This window comes from Triplophysa dalaica, chromosome 3 (assembly GCF_015846415.1).
Source record: "Triplophysa dalaica isolate WHDGS20190420 chromosome 3, ASM1584641v1, whole genome shotgun sequence".
NCBI lineage: Eukaryota > Metazoa > Chordata > Actinopteri > Cypriniformes > Nemacheilidae > Triplophysa > Triplophysa dalaica.
In genome coordinates, this window is record NC_079544.1 from 24,347,508 (window position 1) to 24,374,048 (window position 26,541).

The 26,541-nt window shown below is 39.4% G+C and overlaps 1 protein-coding gene across 1 annotated transcript in view; it reads right to left on the bottom strand.

Moving 5' to 3' along the window:
* Window positions 1-197: 197 nt before the first annotated feature.
* Window positions 198-26,541, bottom strand: part of scn12aa (sodium channel, voltage gated, type XII, alpha a) — a 54,672-nt gene continuing 28,328 nt past the window's right edge. Inside the window, exons 17-27 of the mRNA XM_056744278.1 lie at window positions 20,424-20,834; window positions 10,062-10,179; window positions 9,809-9,963; window positions 9,338-9,511; window positions 4,509-4,631; window positions 3,970-4,242; window positions 3,638-3,691; window positions 2,870-3,011; window positions 2,682-2,782; window positions 2,099-2,369; window positions 198-1,422 (exon numbers count right to left, since the gene is read on the bottom strand). Of these exons, the coding sequence (XP_056600256.1) occupies window positions 203-1,422; window positions 2,099-2,369; window positions 2,682-2,782; window positions 2,870-3,011; window positions 3,638-3,691; window positions 3,970-4,242; window positions 4,509-4,631; window positions 9,338-9,511; window positions 9,809-9,963; window positions 10,062-10,179; window positions 20,424-20,834 (3,042 nt within the window). The 3' untranslated portion in view covers window positions 198-202. The remainder of the gene's footprint in view (window positions 1,423-2,098; window positions 2,370-2,681; window positions 2,783-2,869; window positions 3,012-3,637; window positions 3,692-3,969; window positions 4,243-4,508; window positions 4,632-9,337; window positions 9,512-9,808; window positions 9,964-10,061; window positions 10,180-20,423; window positions 20,835-26,541) is intronic.

Sequence of the window (26,541 nt, forward strand, 5' to 3'; positions counted from 1 at the left end):
GTTAACGCAATGCTCTTACCACTGAGATACAGGAAAGCTACAGGTAAGCTTACAATCCAGATTGTAAATGTTGCATATTCTCACATGAAAAGTGACGTTTAGTTTGCATTGCAGTAAGATTCTTCCTGATCATGTTTTTGTGTGTTAAACAAACCAACAAAGAACGTCTACTAAACAAAGACCAGTTTTTAAAAAAGAGTTCCTAGAGAAAGGTCTCCTCATACGTATCTTCAGGGGTAAAGGGTTCGAAGGATTCAGAATCATGAGACACACGTATTAACACCTGAAACTGGTCAACAGGAACCCTTGTAACACTCTCATAAAATGGTGGAGAGGAGACCGAATATGCAGACTGTTGACCGTATTGTTCCTTAATCATAGAGGCGACGAGTCCATCCCGTTCTGGAGCGTTCTCTTCATCCACAGGTGTGTTCTTGTGTATCTGTCTGTACAGGTATGAAGCTTGTTTCAGTTGACGTTTAAGCAGGTGCCCCCTGTAGGCGCGCTGGATCAATGCGGCAGATATTTCCTCCTGCTTGCGTCTCAGTGTGGTGGTGATGGGCTCATAGGATATCTTGGAGGGATTTGCCATCATGAACTTTTCCTCCATCTGCTGTTTTAGGGCGTCCATTTCTCCTGTCTCTCCGAGAACACGCTTTGTGAAGGCGAAGAGAATGTCCAGGCAGTGAATTCTGTCTCCGCTCACCATGGGTAAGTCCATGTGAATGAGCTTGATTTTGTTGGGCTTCGCGATGCGCAGGGGTTCTGAAAGACTGTCTGCAAAACTGGAAAGTTTGGAGTACTCAATAAAGTGTGTCGCTTCGACGTCAAACTTTTCCCAAACCTCGTAGAACATCTCAAAGTCATCTTCGCTCAGAGGTTCCGTACTCTCCTCGGTGGCTACGCTGAAGTTTTCCAAAATGATGGCGATGTACATGTTGACAACAATCAGGAAAGAAATGATGATGTAGCTTACGAAAAAAGTGATCCCTACGGGGGGGTTCCCACAGTTGCCCTTCGTGTTGGTGCCGGTGTTGACGTAGTTTGAGTTGCATTCTTCTGGAGAATTGTTCAGAATGGGATCCAGCAGGTTATCCCAACCCGCCGACGTAGTAATCTGGAAAAGGGAGATGATGCTGTTCCCGAACGTTTCGAAGTTGAACATGTCGTCGATCCCGCCTTGCTTTTTCACGTAGGCGAAGTTGGCCATCCCAAAGATTGCGTAGATGAACATGACCAGGAAGAGAAGGAGGCCGATGTTGAACAATGCAGGAAGTGACATCATTAAGGCAAAAAGTAACGTCCTTATTCCTTTGGCCGCTCGTATTAGTCTGAGAACTCGTCCTATTCTTGCCAACCTGATCACTCGAAAGAGAGTCGGAGACACAAAGTATTTCTCGATTATGTCAGCCAGGACAATTCCTGTAAGACAGAGCAAACATCAGATATCGATATGTGGCGTTCATTCAACGTAAAAATAACCTTTTAGGTGTCATTGAAAACTATTTTGTGACAAAATGACTATCCATAGTATAATGTTATTGTCAAGCGGTTGCTTTTTCATAGCTCAGGAGAATGCAAAGATTTTGGAGTTGTGTTTCATCAACTTCAGAAAAAAAAATAGAAATATGATCTGGAATTGGGTCAATTTGATGAGGTAATTTTGAGATCTTCAATAATATTGACTTTTGTTTGCAGACTGAGCTCAGTTTGAGACTTTGTTGAGTTTAGAAACTCTCTTTGTGAAATTTCCGACTCTTTTTCTTACGAGAAACATCTGAGACAGATGAGATTAAAACAATTTTCTATCTGCTCTTCATTTAATACCAACATCACTTTAATTGATGTCTAGGAGAAATAATTGAGATCTAAAGGAGATGTGTTTCTTCTTTCTTATGAGTGAACAGCTGTGGGACAAAATATATGTGTTATGATTTATCTTGAAAGTACGCTTAACACTTAAGCATAAGTGTTCAACAAGAGGTGAAAAACACGTTTTTAATACCATAGTCATTTGAATAAACCGTAAGTATAAACAAGTATAAGCAATGTTAATGACGACTTTAATCTTGTTTGATCTGTCCCTATGGTCTATTACCGATGATGGAAAGAACGACGACTACAAAGTCAAATATGTTCCAGCTGATGGTGAAGAAGTAGCAGCGGAGGGCGAAGAGCTTTATGAGGCATTCGGTGGTGAAGATGATAATGAAGGCCAGGTTGATGTTGTTGAGGATGGACTCCATGCGTGGCGACTGTTCGTCTGTCTCCACCATCATGGTTATCATGTTGAGTATGATGAGCATCATGATGGTTATGTCAAAGGCTTGCTTGGACACCAGGTCAAAGAAGAAGCCTTGTAAGATGTTCTAGACAGAAATGATGCTAGTTATCGTATTGCATAATGCTTTTTTAAAGTTTGTTTCTTGTGTAAATTAATGTAGTTCTTAGGTTTCGTCACCCACAACATGTCAAATTTTAGGTTTCTCCATTATCACACAATCAAAATTCAAATCATAAGCTTTGTAGCTCCATGAATCAGTAAATTGTGCTTAGGTTTTGCTGTTTTTTAAATATACATGTATGGGGGAAACAACCAATATAAACACCATACTTATGATTATTGTTTTAGCATTCATTTTAGAACATAAGTTCATTGAAGTTGTCCATAGAAATGTTACCAGTGGTCTTGGAATTGGCTTCTGTGGCTTTTTCGATCCCAGTTTCTTCATAGCGTTGTAATATTTCTTCTGCTCTTCTGTCATGAATATATCCTGACCACCTTAACACAGAGAACACGCCACCGCTGTTACTTTCATAAACGCATTAAATGTCAACGACATGCTGTGTGTTTATGAATCCTCAGCACCTATCGTCCTTTTCTGTTGATTGAAGTTGTCGATAATGACGCCAATGAACAGGTTTAGGGTGAAGAAGGATCCGAAGATGATGAAGATGACAAAGTAGAGGTACATGTAGAGGTTTATTTCTTTGACGGGCTGCTCCTCAACCTGGTGCACAGGTAAGAACAATCTCAGGACTCAACAGTTTACACACATTTTTAAGGTTGTTTAATATTTGATTGCACACTTCTTATGAAGAACTAGGGCTGTCAAACGAGTAATCGCAATTAAACGCATCCAAAATAAATGTTTGTGTTTATATAATATTTGTCTGTATACTGTGCATATTAATTTTGTAATTAAAAACACATTCACATACAAGAATATATTTAAGAATTTTTTTAAATATACAAATTAATAAACATTTAAATAGAACTTAAATTATTTGTAAATATAAATGTATTAATACATGTAAATAATGCCTAACTACGCATACCTGTACGTGTATAATTTTGTGTTTATAAATACAAAATTAATATGCACTAGATCTGGCAATATGTTTCTTTAAATAAAAAATATGAATTATAACATATTTGTATAGGTTCTTCATATCATTGTATAGGTTACTTAAAGCATTAGGTCATGCATGGTTTTCTTATAAATTATAATAATTATTAATATTAAATGTTTTTTTATGGAATCAGTCTTAAAAAAGATTTTTGGAAATGTATTTTAAGACTAGTTTGTATTAGCCAATTCTGCTGTCTTTTGGTTCTTGAATAGATCACGCTTACCCCCCGAGAATCTACGGCCGCGTACATGATTTCCATCCAGCCTTTAAAAGTTGCCTGGAAAACAAGAGATTATGGTACCTACTCATTGAAATACTTATATTTTAATCTAAAAGAGAAGTATGTTCTGCTTCCGACAGCTGAACATAGCAAAACTTGGATTTATATTCTGATACATTCCCATTTACCAAAGCGTCAGTCAGCACAAATACTATTTAGCTATGCCATGATCTGATGTCGTTCCCATGGTCACAGAAATTACAACCTATGGTATTGAACATACCCTTTCTGGAGGTAAATGGAAGGTGAACGAAAACACCAAAATCAAGACTCACCACTTGCAAAAGTGAGAGGTAACCAAGACCCACATTGTCAAAGTTCACTTTCACTTTGGTCCAGTAAAACTGGGTGTCGTTCATGGCTTGGCATTCAGACTTGTTGTTGACCAGGGTTGCGTTGTGAATGTAACCCGTCCTGTTGACGCACTTTCCAAATTTACCAGCGAAAAGGTTGACTCCCATGATGCTGAAAATGAGCCAGAAGATCAGGCACACCAGCAGAACGTTCATGATGGATGGGATGGCCCCGATCAAAGCGTTCACGACCACCTGGACAACAGAAACGTGACATTATACCATACAATCATATTTCGACTGTAGTGTAACTGTGTTGTTCCCATTTTAATGACAAATGTCTTTTGTCAGAACTGTATTTGTAAGGCTTATATTGTGTTGTATATCTTTATCAGTTTTCACAATAGTCTGAGACGATGGATTTCCATAAAACTTGATTTAATATGTATCAGTTAGTTTCAAAATGCTTTTATGTTTTTTTATTTATGATTCAATTTGTTCAGGTGAAGCAGAACACTTACCCGCATTCCTTCAAATCTAGACAGGGCTCTCAGGGGCCTCAGAGCTCGAAGGGTCCTCAGAGATTTAATGGCTCCAAAGTCGGAGTAACCCAAAGAGTTAGCCACCAAACTTATCAAAGACACCTGCGATGGGTAAATACATACACACAAACGTGTGAGAAACCTATGCCCCACCTGAAACGATTCATGACCTAAAATTATTATTTAAAACTGACTTTGAGTGTTTAAAGCACTGACAGCTTGTCTTGTTTGATCAAATCTGGCTAAAACAAACAATTATACTGCACAAAATAAATAAAGAACAACATTGATAGAAGACACTGTTGGGATATTTAAATAATATTGACTTCACTAATAGGTTTCCATTCTATTCTCCAGGCAGATTATACAGGTGAGATAGAAGAGATAACAATTCTGCTGTTATGTTATTTAGGTACACAAGGATTTCAATGACGTGAAATGACAACAAAACATGGACACGTATGTGAATATGTACATGCCAATCAATGCACATACCCACATACTCAAATATACAGTATGTATTATCTATATGCATATGCATAAGAGTTCAAGGGATACTTTACTCAAAAATGAAAATTCTGTCATCATTTCCTCACCTTCAAGTTTGTTCCAAATCTGTATAAATGTCTTTGTTCTGATGAACACAGAGAAAGATATCTGGAAAAAAGCTTATAATCAAACATCGCAACCCCCTATTGACTCCCATAGTAGGAAAAATTACTTTATCATTTTTTTCTGTTGAACACAAAAGAAGACATTTTGAAGAATGTAGGACAGTAAACAGTTCTAGGGCACTTTTGACTACCATCCAATTTTTTCCTGCTATCGTAGTCAATGGGGGGCAAAATCTGGCAGGTTATAAGCATTCTTCTCACATGATCACTGGGGTCACTCAGGGATCAGTGCTTGGACCGCTGCTTTTTTCCATCTAGACGACATCCTTGGGACCCATCATACGGGCAAATGGCTTCTCGTATCTCTGTTATGCTGACAACACCAATCATTACATCTCGTTTTACCCAGACGATACCACTGTAGCAGCTCGCATTACAGCCTGCCTAGAAGACATCTCATCTTGAAAGAAAGAGCATCACCTCCAGCTGTACACTGCCATGACAGAACTACTCGTTTTTTCGGCACATCCCAGTTTGCAACACAATCTCACCATCCAACTTGGCAATACAACAATCACTCCTTCGAAAACAGCCAGGAACCTCAGAGTCTATTTGATGAACAGTTATCTTTCAATGATCAGATTGCAAAGACAACGCGATCATGCCGATACGCCTCATTCAGCATTAGAAAGGTTAGACTCTATCTCACTGAGCATGTGGCACAACTCCTTGTCCAGGCCCTGGTTATCTCAAGGTTTGGACTACTGCAATGTTTTCTTTGCTGGTCTCCCCGCAAAGGCTATCAACCCACTCCAGCTGGTTCAGAATACAGCAGTATGCCTCGTCTTCGAACAGCCCATGTGACACCTCTTTTCATCGCTCTCCACTGGCTACCGATTGAAGCCTGTACCAGATTCAGACTATCCCTGGATCTACACCGCCATACTTTGACACCCTCCTACGCTCCTACATCCCATCAAGAACACTGCGTTCAGCAAACCGCGGTGTGTTGTATTGCCTTCTCATAAGGGCAGTAAATCGCATTTCAGCTCATTCTCCTTCCTGGTTGAACATTTTTTCCAACTCAGTCCGGTCAACCACATCTCTCACAACATTCAAAAAACTACTTAAAACCCATCTCTTCTGTGAATACTTGACAAACCTGTAAAAAAATAACCCTCTCTCTTTCTCTCAACAGGTAGTCGTCTGACTTTTGTTGAAACTAGTAACTTGATATTAGCACCTATTGTATTATTGCTCCTGTATGACATATCACTTATTGCTCCATGAACTCTCTCTAAGACGCTTTGGATAAAAGCATCTGCTTGATGACTAAATGTCAATATAAATGTCTTCCAAAAATATTTCTCTGTGTTCATCAGAACAAAGAAATGTATATACTGTTGAAAGAAAAAGTATGTGAACCCTTTGGGCTTACTTGGATTTCTTCATAAATTGGTCATAAAATGTGTTCTGATCTTCATCTAAGTCACAACAATAGAGAAACACAGTCTGTTTAAACTAATACCGCACAAACATTATACGTTTTCATGTTTTTATTGAACACAACAAGTAAACATTCATAGTGCAGGGTGGAAAAAGTATGTGAACCTTTGGGTTTAATAACTGGTTGACCCTCCTTTGGCAGCAATAACCTCAACCAAACATTTCCTATAGTTGCAGATCAGACCTGCACAACGGTCAGGAAAATTTTTTCCTCTTTACAAAAGTGTTTCAGTTCAGCAATATTCTTGGGATGTCTGGTGTGAATCGCTCTCTTGAGGTCAAGCCACAGCATCTCAATCGGGTTGAGGTCAGGACTCTGACTGGGCCACTCCAGAAGGAGTATTTTCTTCTGTTGAACCCATTCTGTTGTTGATTTACTTCTTTGCTTTGGGTCGTTGTCCTGTTGCATCGTCCATCCTCTGTTAAGCTTCAGTTGGCGGAGAGATGGTATTAAGTTTTCCTGCAAAATGTCATGATAAACTTTGGAATTCATTTTTCCATCGATGACAGTAATCCGTCCAGGGCCTGAGGCAGCAAAGCAGCCCCAAATCATGATGCCCCCTCCACCATATTTCACAGTTGGGATGAGGTTTTGATGTTGGTGTGCTGTGCCTTTTGTTCTCCACACATAGCGTTGTGTGTTCTTTCCAAACAACTCAATTTTGGTTTCATCTGTCCAGAGAATGTTTTGCAAGTAGTGCTGTGGAACATCCAGGTGCTCTTTTGCAAACTTCAAACGTGCTGCAATGTTTTTTTTTTGGACTGCAGTGGCTTCCTCCGTGCTCCCATGAAGTCCATTCTTGTTTAATGTTTTCCTTATTGTAGATTTGTCAACAAAAATGTTAGCATGTGCCAGAGATATCTGTAAGTGTTTAGCTGACACTCTAGGATTCTTCTTCACCTCATTGAGCATTCTGCGCTGTGCTCTTGCAGTCATCTTTACAGGACGACCACGCCTAGGGAGTGTAGCAACAGTGCTGAACTTTCTCCATTTGTAGACAATCTGTCTTACCGTGGACACATGGACATCAAGGCTTTTAGATATACTTTTGTAGCCCTTTCCAGCTTTATGTAAGTCAACAATTCTTGATCGTAGGTCTCCTGAGAGCTCTTTTGTGCGAGGCATGGTTCACATCAGACAACGCTTCTTCAGAACAGCAAACTCAAAACTGGTGTGTGTTTTTTATTGGACAGGCCAGCTTTAATCAACACATCCAATCTCATCACATTGATTGGACCCCAGGTTGACTGACTCCTGGCTCCAATTAGCTCTTGGAGAAGTCATTAGCCTACGGTTTCACATACTTTTTCCACCCTGCACTATGAATGTTTACATGTTGTGTTCAATAAAAACGTAATAATGTTTGTGCGGTATTAGTTTAAGCAGACTGTTTTCTCTATTGTTGTGATTTAGATGAAGATCAGAACACATTTTATGACCAATTTATGAAGAAATCCAAGTAAGCCCAAAGGGTTCACATACTTTTTCTTTCAACTGTATAGTTCTCGAAGGTGATCACCGAATTTTCATTTTTGAGTGAAGTATCCCTTTAAGTTTTTTATAAAAAAATTTCAATTGTATAATTAAAAAAATTCAATGGAATTTGTAGTCCAAACATTTTTTTTGTATCAACGATAACATCTTTAATGTAAATTCCCATAATTCGTGAGTTTTTTTAAAAAGAAAATGAATATTATTGTGTTTCTGCAACATATCTAAAGAAGATAATTTAAACATAAAATGTGCAGTTGGCTCAAAACAGAAGAAAAAAACTAATGAACATTACACAAATTAATGAACTTTGGAAGAAAGGAAAAAATTAAGCTACATTCAAGATGGTCCAGCACAGGTCAAATAATTTTGTGTTCACCTTGAAAATCTTTTTTCCAGGATGCAGATTTCAGCTAAAAATGGCTTCACTTTGTAATTTGTAACAGCTTAATTTCTATATGCTGATAAATGCAAAATGACTGAATGATCTCATTGTAAAGTTCAAAACGTCATGCTGGTAAAATGTTATTAAAAGTCCTCAAGGATTTTGATCTTCTCCAGATAAAGAAATTGGTGATAAAATGAGTATACTTTGATATAAAAGCCAAGGTCCTGTGGGGTCATTACAAGTTAACACAGCGTAAAATATAATATTTGGATAAATTGAAAGAATTTCATCGTGAAATAAATATGTTTAGATTGTTTCTGAGACAGTGAAAGAGACGGTGGCATTTATATCTCGGAGTGGACGAGAGGAAAACTGCACCTGTGGTTCGAGCCTTTACTCACCTTTGACCTATGAACTTACCCTATCATTAGAGGTGTTTGTGGAAATCTGTGTGGGTGAGATTAGCAGGTGACATCGGGTGAGACACACTGAGACACGGTGATACCGTTCAATGTGTTTTTGTTTGTTTGCGTGCACTTGTGTATATGTTTATATGATCTGTGTCTGTCTGACAATACGTTTTCATATTTTCAAAATTGTAATTACTTCATAGTCAAGTTCGTACACTTCCTGTTTTAGCTATTAGCTAGGCAAAAAATTATATTTTCTTATTAGACATTTCACTTTCGTATACATGCCACTTGTGCAAATCTATTGCTTACGACCTCATTTGTGTGAAATTAATCAAATGGTTTCAGCAAAGAGAAGGCTCACACACAGTAAACGTTCAGCACAAGAAGCCACTCACATCAACGATCAGAAAGTCCAGCCAGCACCAGTAGTTGGTGAAATATTTCTTGAAGCCGTAAGCAATCCACTTCAGAAACATCTCCAGCACAAAGATGTAGCTGAAGACCTTGTCGGCATATTCCAACACCACCTTTACAACCTTCCTTTGCTCTATGTAAATGTCTTCAAACGCCTGTCGGGAAAACATGCAGAAACACAAGAATCAGGCTAGCTACAAATTTAATCTTTAAATATTTATTCTGTACTTCTCAAAGCAAAGAATTTATTTTAACGTCCTGGATTGTTCACCAAAAAAACATTTGTTCATCATTTACCCCTTCTCATGTCATTTAAAACACGCATGACTTACTTTGGTGATCTTTCCCTTTAAGGATAACTTATAAAGCCTGATTGCAATCTAAATGTATAATGAAGTTTGATGTCAAGACTAAATAAATGGGTTCAATCTGATTCAATCTGGATTCCTCACCAAAGCGCCACTACTGAGAAGAATCATGAAGATGAGGATGGTCTCGAACCAGCTGTGCTCCACAATATAAAAGCAGGTCTTCCTCAACCTCCACCACATCTGTCCCAGACCTTGTGTTGTGTTAATGTTACAACACTTACAGCGTCGCATGCAAACTGGACACAAACACAGAGTAGAAAGTGTGAGCTAACCATTCAGTACCATTGTAAAGAAAACAGTAATATGGTTTTACCACAATGCATCTTTTTCTTACAGTCGGGGAAACACTCATCTGGTTCCATGCCATCATCTTCCATCTCATAATCCTCTTCCTCATCCTCTCCTGGCTTCCTCAGGTCCACGGTACTTCCTTCAGACAGACTTATCACTTCCTGGTAAACAAAACAACATAGTGTGCATTTAGGGATAGTTCACCAAAATATCTTCTTTAGTATTCTTCAAAAGAAAGAACGTCATGCCTCTTCGGAAATGGGTGTAAATGATGATAGAGTTTACATTTTTGCTGAACTGTCCCTTTAAGAACAATAAAATAGTGTTAAGGAAAGTGTGGCAAGGGGGGCGTGGTTTAGTGACTTCTGCACCGGGGAGGAGAGACACGGGAAAGACGGTAAGCAAGTAGGTCGATTGCAGATTAAGATCACCTGCGTCTCATTACTGTGATTGGTGAGGAGACAGCTTAAAGGCTCGCAGATTTGGAGGAGAGTTTGAGAGAGACGGACTGGGAGACCTGGGAGCTGAAAGCCGCGACTGGTGATTCATACGGCCTGTATTCCGGGAAAAAGCAGAGGAAAGCTATTTGTTATTTTGATTTACATGCCAGAGCTCGTTGACACAACATCTTGTTGTAGGAATTGAGAATAAAATGAAGGAACTATTTGAAGAAGAGGAGGACAGTGTACTCACCAGGTGGCAGAATGTGAAAGAGACACTAAGAGCATCATGCCAAGAAGAAGTGGGGCCAAAGAAACAGCAAAAAAAAGAGTGGATCACAGCAGAGACCTTGGCCAAGATGGATGAGAGAAAGAAGAAAAAGGCAGCAGTTAACAACAGCAGAACCAGAGCAGCAAAGGCAAAGGCCCAAGGAGACTAAACAGAAGCCAATAGAGAAGTGAAGAGAAACATCAAGAAAGATTAGAGGGAAAGTGGAAAGTTCAGCAAGCCAGAAAGACTTGTTAAGGACAAGCAGGGGAGCACCAAAAAAAGTCTAGACCAGCAGTTGAACAGATGGGCTGAACACTTTGAGGAACTTCTGAACAGACCAACACTACCATACTCCGCAGTCATCGAACCAGCCAATGTGGATCTGAATATCAACTGTGAGAAGCCGACCAGAAAAGAGATCAGGAAGGCCATCCCCCTGATGAAGAACGGGAAGGCCGCTGGACCGGACGAAATACAAGCAGAAGTGATAAAAGCAGACCTGGACGCATCAGTGGAGATCCTGTCCCCACTCTTTTAGAGGATCTGGGAGGAAGACGATGTTCCAGCAGACTGGAAGGAATGCAACCTGATAAAGCTTCCTAAGAAAGGTGACCTCAGAAACTGTAATAATTACAGGGGCATCACACTCCTATCCGTGCCTGGGAAGGTCTTCAACTGGGTGCTCTTGGAGAGAATGAGGGATACTGTTGATCCACAGTTACGAGAGGAGCAGTCTGGCTTTCGGCAGATCAGATCCTGCACGGACCAGATTGCCACGCATCATAGTCGAGCAGTCCCTGGAATGGAATTCGCCGTTGTATATCAACTTCGTCGACTATGAGAAGGCGTTCGACAGCGTGGATCGGGAGACCCTCTGTAAGCTCCCTCGGCACCCCAGCCAAGATGGTCAACCTGATAAAGAACTCCTACGATGGCATCTCCTGTAGTTATCCACGGAGGGTGCTTGCTGTTGCCTTTCCTCTTCCTCCTTGCCATCGACTGGATTATGAAGGCGTCAACCAGCGATCGTAGGAACAGAATCCAGTGGACTTTGTGGAGCCAGCTCGATGATCTGGACTTCGCTGACGACCTTGCTCTTCTTTCCCATAGCCGACAGCAGATGAAAGAGAAGACAAGCGTAGTGGCAGCCACATCATCGGAAGTCGGCCTCAACATCCACAAGGACAAGACAAAGATACTGAAGATAAACTCCACCAGTACCGAATCAGTCACCCTGAACGGAAGAAACCTGTAAGAAGTGCAGTCCTTCACCTACTTGGTAGCATCATAGACCAGCAGGACGTCTAGGCAAGGATCGGCAAAGCAAGAGCCGCCTTCATCCAGCTCAAGAACATCTGGACCTCCAGAGAAATGTCCTTGACCACCAAAATCCGATTGTACAACTCAATTGTGAAATCGGTCTTGCTGTATAGAGCAGAGACATGGAGGACAACCAAAACCACCATCAGGAAAGTCCAGACCTTCACAAACAGTTGCATCAGGAGGATTCTCCAGATACACTGGCCCGACACCCTCAGTAACGCCGACCTTTGGGAAGGACCCGCCAGCTTCCTGCTGAAGAAGAAATCAGGAAGAGGAGATGCGGATGGATAGGGCACGCCTTACACAACCCAGCACCTACAGTTACCCGGCAGGCGGTGAATTGGAACCCCCAGGGAAAGTGGAAGAGAGGCCGCCCAAGAAACACCTGGCGACGCGACATTGAGGCCGACACTACCAAGATGGGCTACGACTGGAGTCAGCTAGAAAAAATGGCCCAGGACAAGGGACTCTGGAGAGCTGTTGTCGGTGGCCCATACCCTGGCAGGGGTGACGGGCATTAGTAGTTGTTAGTAGGCAGACGGCACAGGCCTTCTTAAAACAGCTTTGATGAGATTTCCTCTGTGTGTGACGGAAACATATTTTAAATGATTGACAGAGATTACTGGCCTCAAGGTGGCAACACAATCCGGAAGTGCTTAATCTGACAATACAGCGAAGTAGTGTGTTCGTGAGACACATCGTGTCCTGTTACCAAGACATCAGCAGAGGTTTTGAGAGAAGTGTGTGTGTGTGCCTGCAGGTTGTGTTAACTGTCAAGTATACTATCTGTTGTTTTGATGACCGTCCATTTTCATTTTTCAGAAATACGGGAAATAATAAAAAGACCATTGTGGTGAGGAAGGCATGACGAGAGTCGTAAGCCGGGGCCGGTGGCGTGAGTGATAGTTGGAATCAGGTGTGCGCTGATGTGTATCAGCATAAGAGGACGAGCGACGGGACTGCTGACGAGAGAGGACCGGGCCCTGACATATGTTTAAGTTTGTGTTTATGTTCATATGGCCGCCAGTTGACTGTGAGGTGGCTGCCGGCATTTTCCTTCCGGATTATTGTTTATTTATTTTAATTAAAGTGCTTTAAATATTCGCCGGTTCCCTTCTCCTTCCTTCCTTTTATTGAACCACGTTACAACCATTTTAAATGTTCATTTTATCAGCAGTTCTAGATGTATGTTGAATTTCAACAAAATCAAACCTCAGGAGTTATATAAAGTCATCCAACAACAAAGAGAATGACTGACAGAATAACAAGTCACATGAAAATAGTCATAAAAATCGAGGGTATCACATAAAAAAAAAAACATTTTTGAATTTGAATACATGTAGAAAATTACCGTGAATACAAACTTGTTTTCTTAGCAGTGTTTGAGTTCTGAAAAAGGACAGAGCATCCTTTCTGTAAAATAAAAGTCAGTATTTAGTGTGACCTCTGTTGTCACTAAGCACAGCTTGAACTTTTGGGGGGAGACAGTCCTGGGCCCGGTTTTTCCAAAGTAATCCACCAGGATTTTGGATAACAGATTGGATCAAATCTTGAAAATGTTTTTTTCAAAAGAAAAAACGGATTACATAATCGGATTAGATCACGTAATCCAATTTCGGTTTTGATCCGGATCAAACCTTTAGTTTGGGTTTTTCAGATTTTTTTTGTAGGATTTGGATCACTTTGATCCAAAAAATCTGGAATAAACTGATCCCATCAGGGGCCAGTTGTTCAAAACATTTAATCTGGATCAAAATTATCCGCATTTGGAAATCCCCTTTTTTCCTATCCAGGATCAGGTAATCCATCTTACTTTTATGCCGGTTTTTCAAAGCAACATTGGACTGGATCACTTTGATCCAGTTTCACAGTTTTCAAGATTACCAAATCCGGATTACAGTGCTCTAAATGGGACAACATATCACAATGTGGGCTATGTAAAGAACAGGTAGAAGTAAGAGCCAACATAGGGTCACTGTAAGTGTTTATTTTGAGCCAAAACACAAAAATAACATAAACATCCACTTCCATTCATAATTTAACTTTAATTAAATTATATTAAATAATAATTATATTAAATAATTACTTTTATGACCCCTCATCTGAACCACAACAAATAAAAAACAAAAATACATTAACAAATAGATAGTAGATATTTTGAAAACATCTTTAAAAAATAAAATGGCTAAATATCCAATTGTTAACGAAATAAAGAATGTTCAGGGTTCTTCTTCATCTGAGGAGGAGAGACCAGCATTTCCAAGCCCTGCTTTTAGGAGGCGGATCTGAAGTTTCGCTTTGGTTTGCTGCAGTTTGGTCACCTTGATTTGTTCCTCTGCCAGGAGTATCTGTGCTTCTGCTCTTTCAGTTTCTCGTTTAAGAAGTGATTCATAGGCATCATCATTATTATTCGGCAATGGATGCTTCAAGCCTCTTTTCTGAGCTCCTGTGACTGCTGGCTCTACCAGTGAGGATCCAGGTTGTTCTTCAATAATAGGGCTGAGATCCAGAATGAATGTTTCCTCTGCATAAGGGAAGAACTGGCTCACTTTCCTCTACAATTGTAGGCTCACCATCCCCTACAACACCATGAATCCCATGCAGAGCTTTAGAGTTCTCACCTCCAATAATGTCCAGAACCACATCTGTGTATTCACCTTTCTTAAAGGGTTTGTTGCCTGTTTGGGTGTTTTTTGCCTCAGCAAGGTCCTTCGTTGCTCTGGCCCTCAGATTCTTCCATCTAAATTTCACTTGCTCCAAGGTCCTCTTCTGGCCAGACCCCATTGCATTTACATTCTGGGTGATTTCAACCCAAATGTCTTTCTTCCTTTTGTTAGTCACCATTCCACCTGCAACAGAGCTTCCTACTATTGAGGCATAATGGCACTTAACACCCTCCAGCAGTGCATGGGTTTCTGCAACAGTGAAATTAGGTCCTTTTGAGTCCATGGTTTCACCGCTTCTGTTGTAGTGAACATAGTATTTGTAGGCCTTGGGCATGATTGATTTAATTGAACACAAGCCACAGCACGTCAGCCAATTGGTGTGTGGGTATTTGACAGCCATCTTATATTCAGCCTTTCTCAGAGGACTTAGAGAGAGACACTGACATGGCAGGTATTGTCCATCGCTACCACCGTGTTGGTGGAAGAGGATACCGTCAAAGGGTGTATGTTGAGCGTGCACAACCACTGGAGCAATACACCACTGAAGAACTGTATGCTCGCTTTCGCTTTGGGAATGCTGATATTAAGTACATTGCAGACCTTGTCAGGCCAAAACTTCAACGGAGAACCCGAAGGAGCCACAGTCTGTCTGTGGAAGAACAGGTCCTCATTGCTCTGCGCTTCTATGCATCTGGGACTTTCTAAAAAGTTGTTGGTGATAATATAGGAGTGGACAAATCAACTGTGAGTGATGTAGTGAAAGCTGTGTCAATTGCATTGGCCAGCCTGGTCAATCAGTTTGTTTCACTTCCAAAGGATGTCCAGATTGCCCAGACCAAGCACAAGTTTTTTCTTTTGGGGAATATGCCCAATACTATTGGGGTTATTGACTGCACTCATGTGCATATCCAAGCACCTCATGAGAGGGATTGGGAGTACATCAACCGAAAGGGGAGGCGCAGCATCAACATCCAACTTGTGGGCGATGCTGACCTCATCATCACAAACTGTGTCGTGAAGTGGCCTGGGTCTGTTCATGATGCACGCATCCTGAGAGAGAGTGCTTTATACAGAGAGCTCCAAACCAACCGACCGGATGGCATAATATTAGGAGACAGTGCCTATCCACTCCTACCATGGCTGATGACTCCTTTTCTTGCAGCAACCACACCTGCGCAGGCACTCTTCAACAATGCTCATTGCAAAACAAGATGTGCAATTGAGCGTTTAAATGGAGTTCTGAAGAGACGCTTTGCATGCCTTAACTACTTGCGAGTGGAACCACAGGGAGCATGCAACATAATACTTGCGTGTATCGTCCTGCACAACATCGCTACCAGGCGCATTGTCCCTCTCTGTGATGATGTTTGTGATGCACCTGAGCTGTTGAAGAACCAGACCAACCTCTGGTGGTCTGTCAGAATCAGGGACTGACTGGACGTATAGTAAGGGATGCAATTGTTAGACATTATTTTTGACAGGCTCATCTCTGATGATTGTTTCTTTGAAATTAATATACGGTGATGAATGACCGAAAAATGAATATATTATTTTTGTTTATTGAAATCTGTTTGGGGGATTATTTCATGGGGACACGATAATTTTTATTTTATTTTTACTTTACTATACTGAATAGCTTAATTGTTAGCCTATGTCTACTTTATCACTGTTACAACGGTTACACAAGTCAAGTGCAAAATATAAATAAAAGTATATACACTAAATGATACAAATGTATTATTTGACCAATTTTAAAGTTTTACTACATTTTCTTCCTGAAATCCACCTTGAAATCCTACCCCCTGTTGGGATCAGGATAATCCTGTTATCCAAATCCCACTGACAAGTTTTGAACAACACAAACTGAAGGTTTGATCCAGATTAAAACTAGGATTGGATTCCCTGATCTAATCTGATTTCAGATTCCTTCTTTCCCTTTTGAACAACTCATTTTCAAGATTTGATCCAATCCGATAACCAAAATCCGATCAGTTTACCTTTGAACAACTGGCCCCAGAAGGGTGGATTCAGAGTGGATTCAATGCCCAAAATGTAATGAAAACTTTAAAAATGTATCAAATAATACTATATTTGGATCATGCAGTATCTTACAAGATATTCTATTTATTCATAAGGTTTTAATTTTATTTGTTCATCCGTCAGGCTACAGTGATTAGGTAGGCTTTAACGTATTCAGCCTTTCAGTATAGGCCTACAGCAAAGTAGAAAGAGTTTGGCCTCATAAAATAATCCTCCAAACAGCTGTCAAAATTGACACAAAACAATACATTTTACTCTGTCACTAATTGATATATATATTCATCACAATCGAAAATATTTTTGTTTTTAGAATATTTATTAGTGATGCATGCAATGATTACAGAATAACCAAAAAAATGCAAAGAATAGCAATCACTGATTTTTGAAATCCAAAACAAATCCAAATCAGAAATAGTGTCTAACTATTTCGTTCCTTGTTGCACGTCCATGTCCTGGCAGAATGCAGGAGGTTGGTTAGGGTCTCCAAGGGGCTCAGGTGCATCATTGTCAGCACAGAGAGAGAAATTGCGCTTAGTAGCGATGTTGTGCAGGACAATACAGGCAGGGGTTATGTTGCATAATTTCTGTGGTTCCGCTCTCAGAACTCCCTTTAAACGCTCAATTACTCAATTGTTTGTGTTGTAGGTCTCAGATGAGCGGACTGCTGGAAGAGGATGGGGTGGGGTTTTTCTTGTTTTTAGTTTTTTAAATGTGTGTGTTTTCATTTCAAATAAAAATGAACTTATATTGACCCCACACTGGCTATTCAACTTGTTGCTCTTTACATATCAATAGTTCTACATTGTGATTTCCTATCCTGTTTGAGCACTGCTTATCCAGCACTGGTTATCCAGATTTGGTGATCCTGAAAAGTTCCTATCCGGATCAGATTGATCCAATCCGATGTTGCTTTAAAAAACTGGCTCCAAAAGTAAGCTGGATAACGTGATCACGGATCGCAAAAAAGGATTACTAAATCCGGATCAATTTTATCCGGATTAAACCTTTTGAAAAACCGGGCCCTGAAGATTACAATAAGAAATCAGCATTTTTTTATTCTCTTTATTAAAGAGGAGGTTCCTGCTCGGCGAGACTAATTACTTGTCAAAATTATTTTATTATAATACTGCATACAAATTTCCTGTGTTTTCTAGCTGTATTCATATCAAGAGACTAAATAATGGATAAATAAAAGCATTGTTACTGTCCATAACTTGTGGAGACAATTTTTTACTATTTCACAAACATTAAGCATTTGACATGATCTGAATTAAATTAAGTTAATTTTCATTTTAGCAAACATTATTAGTAAATAACGGCATGAACTATATAAATTAGACACAAAACGACCAAATTGTTATAGAAATATTTAACAGCGGCTATTAAGAGACAATGCGGTTTATGATTTGGATGTTAAATACACTGCAGAGCACAAAACTTACCACAATCCCTACGATAGTTTTTATTCTTAAAGGGGTCATATTGCGCGAATACACACTATGGGCCCTATCTTGCACCCAGCGCAATTGACTTTGTACACCGACGCATGTGTCATTCCTATTTTGCACCCGCGCAAAGCGCGCTTTTCCCGCCACAGAAGCACATCGCTAAACTAGTGAATGAACTTGCGCTCCCTGGGCGGTTCAGCGCAAAAAAAGGAGGCGTGTTCCGGCGCAAACAATCCCTGGTGCTATTTTGCTGTTCCATTAAACAATTGCGCCACTGACCAGAAAAAACCTAGTCTAAAGTCAGTGGCGCGTTGCGCGTTGTTCATTATGCTATTTTAAGGGCGCATGCTTGACCATAATGTATAGCGTGCACAACGCGCATACACTTTGCTCATGTAATCTACACAGATGCAACAGTTATTTTTGCAAATCATAAATTGTTACACTAAAAAAATATTAACACATGAGATGACGGAATTCATTGTGGTGTGCCACGAAGATGTGAAAAAATATGCATAAATCTAGCTTACAAATTATTCAGGCTAATTGTAATTAAGGATCAGACCTGTTTGCCCAATAGTGGCAATAAGACATATATGTATATAAGGACATCTGACAAATTGGTTTGTCCGTCAAGAACCAGGAAAAAAAATCGACTGAAAAACTGAAAAAACTGAAAGACTGAAAAAAAGACTGTGAAATCACATTTACCATAATGTAAGTACATTAAAAACCTTAGTCTTCAACTTACCAGTTAAGTTGAGCGTGCTCATATTTTTGCGCCTGGTAAATACGCCATAATAATAGCAATCCATAATGGAACTTGCGCACCTGCTTTTAAAGGGAATGCTGGATGACGCTCTGATTGGTTTATTTCACGTTACGCCCAAACCACACCTATGAATAATGAAGCTACTTCAGACCAACCCATTTTAGATTTGCGCCGGGCGCAAGATCCATTTATCCCGCCGGGAAAATAGCAACAGCGCCGAGACCCGCCCACAAAGTTACTTGCGCTTCGCGCTTTGACACTTGCGTTTCAGATCGTTAAAATAGGGCCCTATGTGTTTTATGTGTTTTAAGTTGCACATGCATGTATTAGACACTATTATTTTTTTTAATTAAAGTGTGGGAACCAAAGATGCATTCTATCTAAAAAGCAAATGCTCACCCAGACCTGCCTGAAACGCCTCGTGTAACCACACCCCCATAAGTCTATGTCAGTTCGTGGCATGATTTGACTAAGACCGGCCAAATGTATACACCAGTAAGGTGGGCGTGCCTGTCAGTACAATTGCTTTGGAATCTGATGTTCCAAATATGGTAAGAGGGGTCACATTTCCCTCAGACGCTTGCAGTATTGGACCAATCAATACGCACTGGTTACTGGCCAATCCAAAAATCAGAGAGGCTAGGCAAAGAGGACATACAAAAATGAACGGTATGTGGAAAATACATAATTTCTTAGCCTTAAATCATGTATAGACATTGCATTACATCTAAAACAAATTAATATATTTGTTTTAGTCCTGTCATATGACCCTTTTAATAGTCAAATAATCCAAAATTTTACTATAACTGTATATGTGTTCTATATTTGTTTTTTTCAGTAGAAAGTCGAGTTTCAAGGGAAATGTGGATAAGTAAATAATGACAGAATTGTCATTTTTGTGTGACCTGTTCCTTTAAAACATTAAAGGTTCTCACTGATTTGTACTAATAAGGGCTCATTGGGCTCTTCCCCTAACAAAGCAGCATCTTATCATGACATTTCACTCCTCTAGCTTGTTTTCTTATATAACAGACATGCGTTGCCTGATGGGTTCACCTTGTCTGTTTAGCAGATTATCAGATTATGAATCCGCATGCCCAAGCAAGAGTCCCGCTGTCACCCGGTGCCTCTCACGTGAATCATCTTTTTGACCTTTGACCCCAGATCTCTCCCACCAACAATAAATATATATTCAACATTTATGTGCAATATAAGAAGGTATTCGATTGTGTTGTAGATCTGATTATTTTGGAAGAGTATCCGATTATTTAGTTTATAACAATAAACATTGTATTTTAGGACTTGTTATATTGTTAGATCGCTTCATTGTTTTCCTCACTTTTGTAAATCACTTTGGATAAAAGCACTTGCTAAATGTCAACGTTACAGAATCAAACTTGATTAAAATGTAGGTCAGTGTTAAATTAAATAGTACAATTTCTCACCGGTGTCGGTTCTTCATCCTCTGATGACTCAGTCTCTTCATCCTCTTCGTCTAGAAATTCCACATCGGATTCTCCAGGTGCGAAGGGCACGCAGATGGTAAAATTGGGATTGGTCATATAAGTGTTCTCTTCCTCTGCAATAACATCCTTCTCTCCGTACCGCCCAAACCGTCCCACAATGCCGTTGCACTCTACGTGGTTGGCTTTAGGAGAAGCCCGTTCCTCTTCGGCTTTCCGACTGCTCCAGGTCAGTTTCCCGTTGTCTTTGATGGAGCTGAGCAACCAAGTCGCACCAGCCTGGATTCGAGCGAATGCAATCTGGAGATTGTTCATTTCTCCGTCGTCATCGGGCGCTGAGAGATTGTCAGAGCTGAAGGAGCTCAGCAGCAGAGCCAGAAACAGATTCAGAACCTACAGAGAAAAGCGGTGTTAGTATGAGCTGATATAGAAAATTAAATCAGCGACACACATAAAAGAAGAAAGAGTCTTATACAGGTTTGGAATGAAACGAGGGTGAAAAGATGATGACAGAATTTGTATTTTGGGGTGAACTGTTCCTTTACATATATTTATTTAGCAGACACTTTTATCCAAAGCGACTTACAGAAAGTTCATGGAGCAATGAGTGAAATATCATACAGGAGCAATAATACAAAGTTACTAATTTCAACAAAAGCCAGACCAATACCTGTTGAGAGGGGGTTCGTTTTTTTCCTCATTTGTGTGGAAAAAAAGTATTCACAGAAGAGATGGGTTTTAAGTAGCTTTTTGAATGTTGTGAGAGATGTGGTTGACCGGACCGAGTTTGGAAAGGTTTTCCACCAGGAAGTAGTTGTTAAGGAGAATGAGCGGGAAACCGATTTACCTTTATGAGAAGGCAATACAAGACGCAGCTGGTTTGCTGAACGCAGGGTTCTTGATGGGGTGTAGGGAGTAGAGAAGGGTGTGAAATTATGCCGGTGCAGCTCCAGTGATAGTCCTGTAGGAAAGCATTAGTGAGATGAAAAGGGGTGTCACATGGGCTGTTGGAAGACGCGAAATGCTGCTGTGTTCTGAACCAACTAGAGTGGTTTGATAGCCTTTGCAGGAAGACCAGCACGGTGAGCATTTCAGTAGTTTAACCTTGAGATTACCTGGGTCTGGACAAGGAGTTGTGGTTTATGCTCAGTGAGATAGGGTCTAACATTTCCAATGTTGAATAAGACATATCGGCATGACCGCATCGTCTTTGCAATGTGATCATCGAAGGACAGCTGTTCATCAAATATGACTAAGAGGTTCCTGGCTGTTTTGGAAGGAGTGATTGTGGGATTCCAAAGTTGGATGGTGAGATTGTGTTGCACCATGGGATGTGCCGGAAACACGAGTAGTTCTGTCTTGGCAGGGTTCCGCTGGAGGTGATGCTCTTTCATCCTAGCTTAGATATCCTCTAGGCAGGCTGTAGTGTGAGCTGCTACAGTAGTATCCTATGGGTGAAAGAGATGTAGATCTGGGTGTCGTCAGCATAACAGTGATACGAGAAGCCGTGTGCCTGTATGATGGGTCCCAAGGATTTATTGTAGAGGGATAAAAGCAGCGGTCCAAGTACCGATCCCTGAGCGACCCCAGTGATCATGTGGTCAGCTTTGGACAGTGAGCCCGTCCATGACACCCTGAATGATCTGCCGGAGAGGTAGGAATCAGTGGAGATGTTCAACTATAAACACATTCTCAGAACAATGCACCAGAGGATTATAACACTGTTTTCTGATGTTATTTACACATAGTCTGGTAAAACAACAGACTGTGCGAAATGTAGAGAAAGATCTAGTTAAACACTAGTAAATATTGTAGCTGATTTAAAACCCATGTTATCGGTTACAGGAACAGCGGTGAGGATGACACGGCATGAGTTTAGTTCTTGTTACAAAAACGAATTTCTCCTGTCGTCTGGACTTTTGTAAGTGGGTTGTTATAAAAACCTGATTAGTTTTACTCTGACTTTTGATCACAATAAACCACAAATATAATCCTTAACAGAGAGAGAGAGATAGGGAGGATGCTGGATTGTTTAATATGAGCAGGGTTTGGCATCATTAGAATTTGATCAGATCTGATCCATTTCTGCCTATTTTATATGACTCTTATCGGGTAATTTCTTTAGTCAAACATTTTTCTAACAAACCATATGGTACGTTAACCTACTTACTGACTGGTTTGAGAAATCATACGTTTACAACAGCTCAGATTTGACTCCCTTAGGAAAATGAACCATGATTTTACTGTTAGTGTACTATCTATATTTTTTTACTTCACTTTCACGGACACTTACAGTTTTTCTCAATTGCTAACACATTTCATTTCACCATTTTCAGACAACTATAAACACATTCTCAGAACAATACACCAACTTGTACAAACCCCACACAAAAACCTCCTCATTTTGGAAAGGTCCATGTTCTCATTCAGAAAACACAAACACACAATATAATGAACGGAAGTGTCAAGATGTATACTGAAATAGCACAAATGTATCCATCAGTAAACATTCAGTAGCCGAACTGATGACACACCAATCAGAATCTCAGGATAATATCAATAGGAGCCCCCTAGAATCATCAAAAGGGCTGTATACTACCTCCTGGAAACATACTGTATTAATACTAGTGGTGGGCCGTTAACGCGAGACTCTTATCGCGCGATAAAAAAAATGTCGCCGTTAATCTATTCTCAAAGTTGGGTTGGGAGCTGGGTCTATACGCAAGCTATGATGACTTTCACCTTGATATTTTAGCGCGGATGTATACCTAGATTAATTGCACTGTAGGGGGCGAGAACGAGAGTTTTCAACTCCCGTGATTCGCGTCATCTCATAACCAGGGCTTCATTCGCGTCATTCGCGCTGCCTCAACATCTCATAACCAGGGCTTCATTCGCGTCATTCGCGCCGCCTCATCATCTCATAACCAGGACTTCATTCGCGCGTTCGCGCAGCAAGTAGGTCTATCGCGTCTTTGCATTGAATTAACATATAAATCCCTCGCGCTTGACGCGCCATTAGTGTTTGGTCTGAACACAACATAACGTTACTGTGAAATGACCACATCAAACGTGACGTGCTTACATGGATGCAGCTATGAAGCCGCCGGGTTTGCTTCAGGGAAAATGTATTTTTAAGAAGCTTCCCAATAGAAACCTCGACAAGACTGCGGTTGTTTGCACCTTGTTCAATGTGGAATTGGTTTACTGTACGGAATTGGTTTACATAAAAAAATGGTTTAAAATTAAAAAAATAAAACTTTCTCTCTACAGGTAGTGGTCTAGCTTTAGTAACTTTGTATTGGCACCTAATGTATTATGGCTCCTGTATGACATATCGCTTGTTGCTCCCTAACTCTTTGTACGTCGCTTTGGATAAAAGCGTCTGCTAAATGACTAAATGTAAATGTAAATGTACTGTAGGAGCTCTTCCAGTCTCAAGTACAACCTAAACGCAAAGCATCCCTTAGCTATTGCGGAAGTAACACAAGTACATCTTATTGAACATAATTTAATTTTCATCACAAATTATTATAGTAGAACAGTTTTCTCAAGCAGTTTGTGATGCATTTTGGAAACAGGAGATGAGCCCCTGGTCTAATGCGCCACCTGGCTTGAGAAACCCGTTCTCAAAGACTTTTAGTCATTATTTGGGTAGCAGACATATTCTGAATGCCTTCGGCAGAATTCAAATGAGCCATTTTAATCTAGATTAATCTCGATTAATTCCAAAATGAATCTAGATTAATCTAGATTAAAAAATATGAATCTATGCCCACCACTAATTAATACACTTAATATGAGAGAAATTTCAGTATTCTGCATTTATCCAGTGAACTGTAGCACATGACCTTAAATGTGTGATTGCATTTTTTTACGTTTTGTATTTTTGCAAAACTTAGAGATGACTACTTACACAAATCTTTTGTCAGAAGACCAGGAAATTGCTATAGTATCCTGTAACAAAATTGGGCCAAAGGTGCATAGGATGCCATGTGTATTTACATATTTATGCAATAGTATTCTGTATTGTGTTGCATGGCTTATACTGTTTTTTTTGTTAATTTAACTTTCTTGTCTTGTCTATTTCATCTACTTTCATCTAAGGTTATCAGTATTTTCTTCCTAAAGTTCATTGTTACATTTTGACCTTATTGAAGTTTTTGATATTGTATATTGTAATGGACACTGAGCTGTCAAATTACTATATTCTTAAAAGCCAATAAGAGGTTTTATTTAAAGTGTTTTTAATTGATATCACCAGTCTCTAAGAATATGTTGCACTGTGAGTGAGTCTGAGGGTTTTCGTGTCATGTTAGGGGGAAGTTAGCTTTTTCAGCAAGTTTGAATGGTTTTAAAGTGGAGAGCTTAACTTTGACCAGAAAATAGGATGTTCAAGGAATTGGTTGAGAAGTAATGGATTTGTGTTTAGAGCTTTGAGAAAAAGAGCCATAATTTTAAGAGATGTGTTTAAGAAATCGAGAAAATTATATTGTAATTATCCCTCGTTGGTTGTTTCCCTTGTTCATTACCCTCACCTGTTCCTAATCGCCTATTCTTTCTATTTGAGCATGGCTGTGCCTGCACTCATTGTGGCGATGTAAATTGTTGTTACTGTGTTGCTCTCGCTGTGCTTTGTGCTTAACCTGTTCATATTTATCTGTAGGAACGTGGCAACCCGTGAGCCGGTTTGGATTTATTTTTCCCCATTCAGTTCTTCTTTGGTTCCCGTTTACCTTTCCCGGATATTGTGGACTTTTGGTTTTGGCTGCCATCTTTATATCTGAGTGTTGGACAGGAGTTCCCTGCCTTCCTTTTGTTTTTTCTGTGGTGCCTGTCTAATAAGCTGTGTTGTACCTTACCTGCATGTGAGTCCCTTTGTGCACCGTGACAAGAATAATATGCCCGTAAAATAAAAATTGGAGATTGGAGGGTTTATTGCACAGTTATTATAGTTTTATTCATATTTTAAATTAGCTTTTATTTTTAGATATTTAGTCTTTGTTCATTTTTGTTACATTTTTTTGAAATTTTGTTATACGCTTTTGTTATTTTATTATTTATTTGTTTATTTTTTATGTTTCAATATAAGATTAAATTATTTTGATTTAAATTTAGTTGCTGTTTATTACTATAATTATTTTGGCCTAAATTATTTTAAGTTTATTTCTGAGGCTATATTTCAATTGTTTGTTTAGTTTTTCCAATCATTTATTTTATTTCAATAAACAGAATTGCTTAAAATTTTATGAAATAAAATAACCTTGCTTTTTTACTCATTCTTGGATTTGATAGTTCCTTCAAAATTTGTTTAACATTTTTTTCATCTTAAGGCTGTAAATCCTTAACTTTATGTGTTACTTTTATAATATTTTTATTTACACATAAATTGAAAAATGTGTTTTAAGCCTACGCAAAGAAAACATATTTACTACCAATACATTTATTTAAAATATATAATACACTGTTTATATATTAAATTATGTTGAATAATACATATAGAATTGCAATTTTTCATAGGTGGGGAAAATTACCACATATACAGAAATTATTATTTAAGATTTTGCATTATATTCCCAGTATATTTCAATATATTTAAAGTAACATTAGGCTAATAATGTTTTAAAATTTGAGCTGTGTTGTATGATTTTGCTGGAAATTATCAGTTTGTTGTCATGTCACTTCAACCCACATAGAGTAACCTGCAATTTTCTGCTTCTAAGAGGGGAAAAAAGATTTACAGACCCACAACAGCAGATTTTTGGCAGAAACATTTTCATTTAGATTGAATCAAGTCATATAGTTAGAGAAAAGATTCTGTATTCAGAATTTATAACATTGCATTTCACATGTAACTGGCATTTAAAACCATGATACAGTAACTAAAGACAAGCAGTGGTTTTCACTGTGTATGAGAGCATTTTAAAAACAAACATTCCTTCAGCAAGCCTAGATTAAGATTTCTTTCTTCAATGTTCTGTGATTTTTATCAGTATTACTGCTGTCAAACTATTTGAGTAATTGCATTCAGAATAAAGGTTTGTGTTTACATGATGTCTTTGTACTGTACATAATAATTGTGTATTTGTAAAAACATACA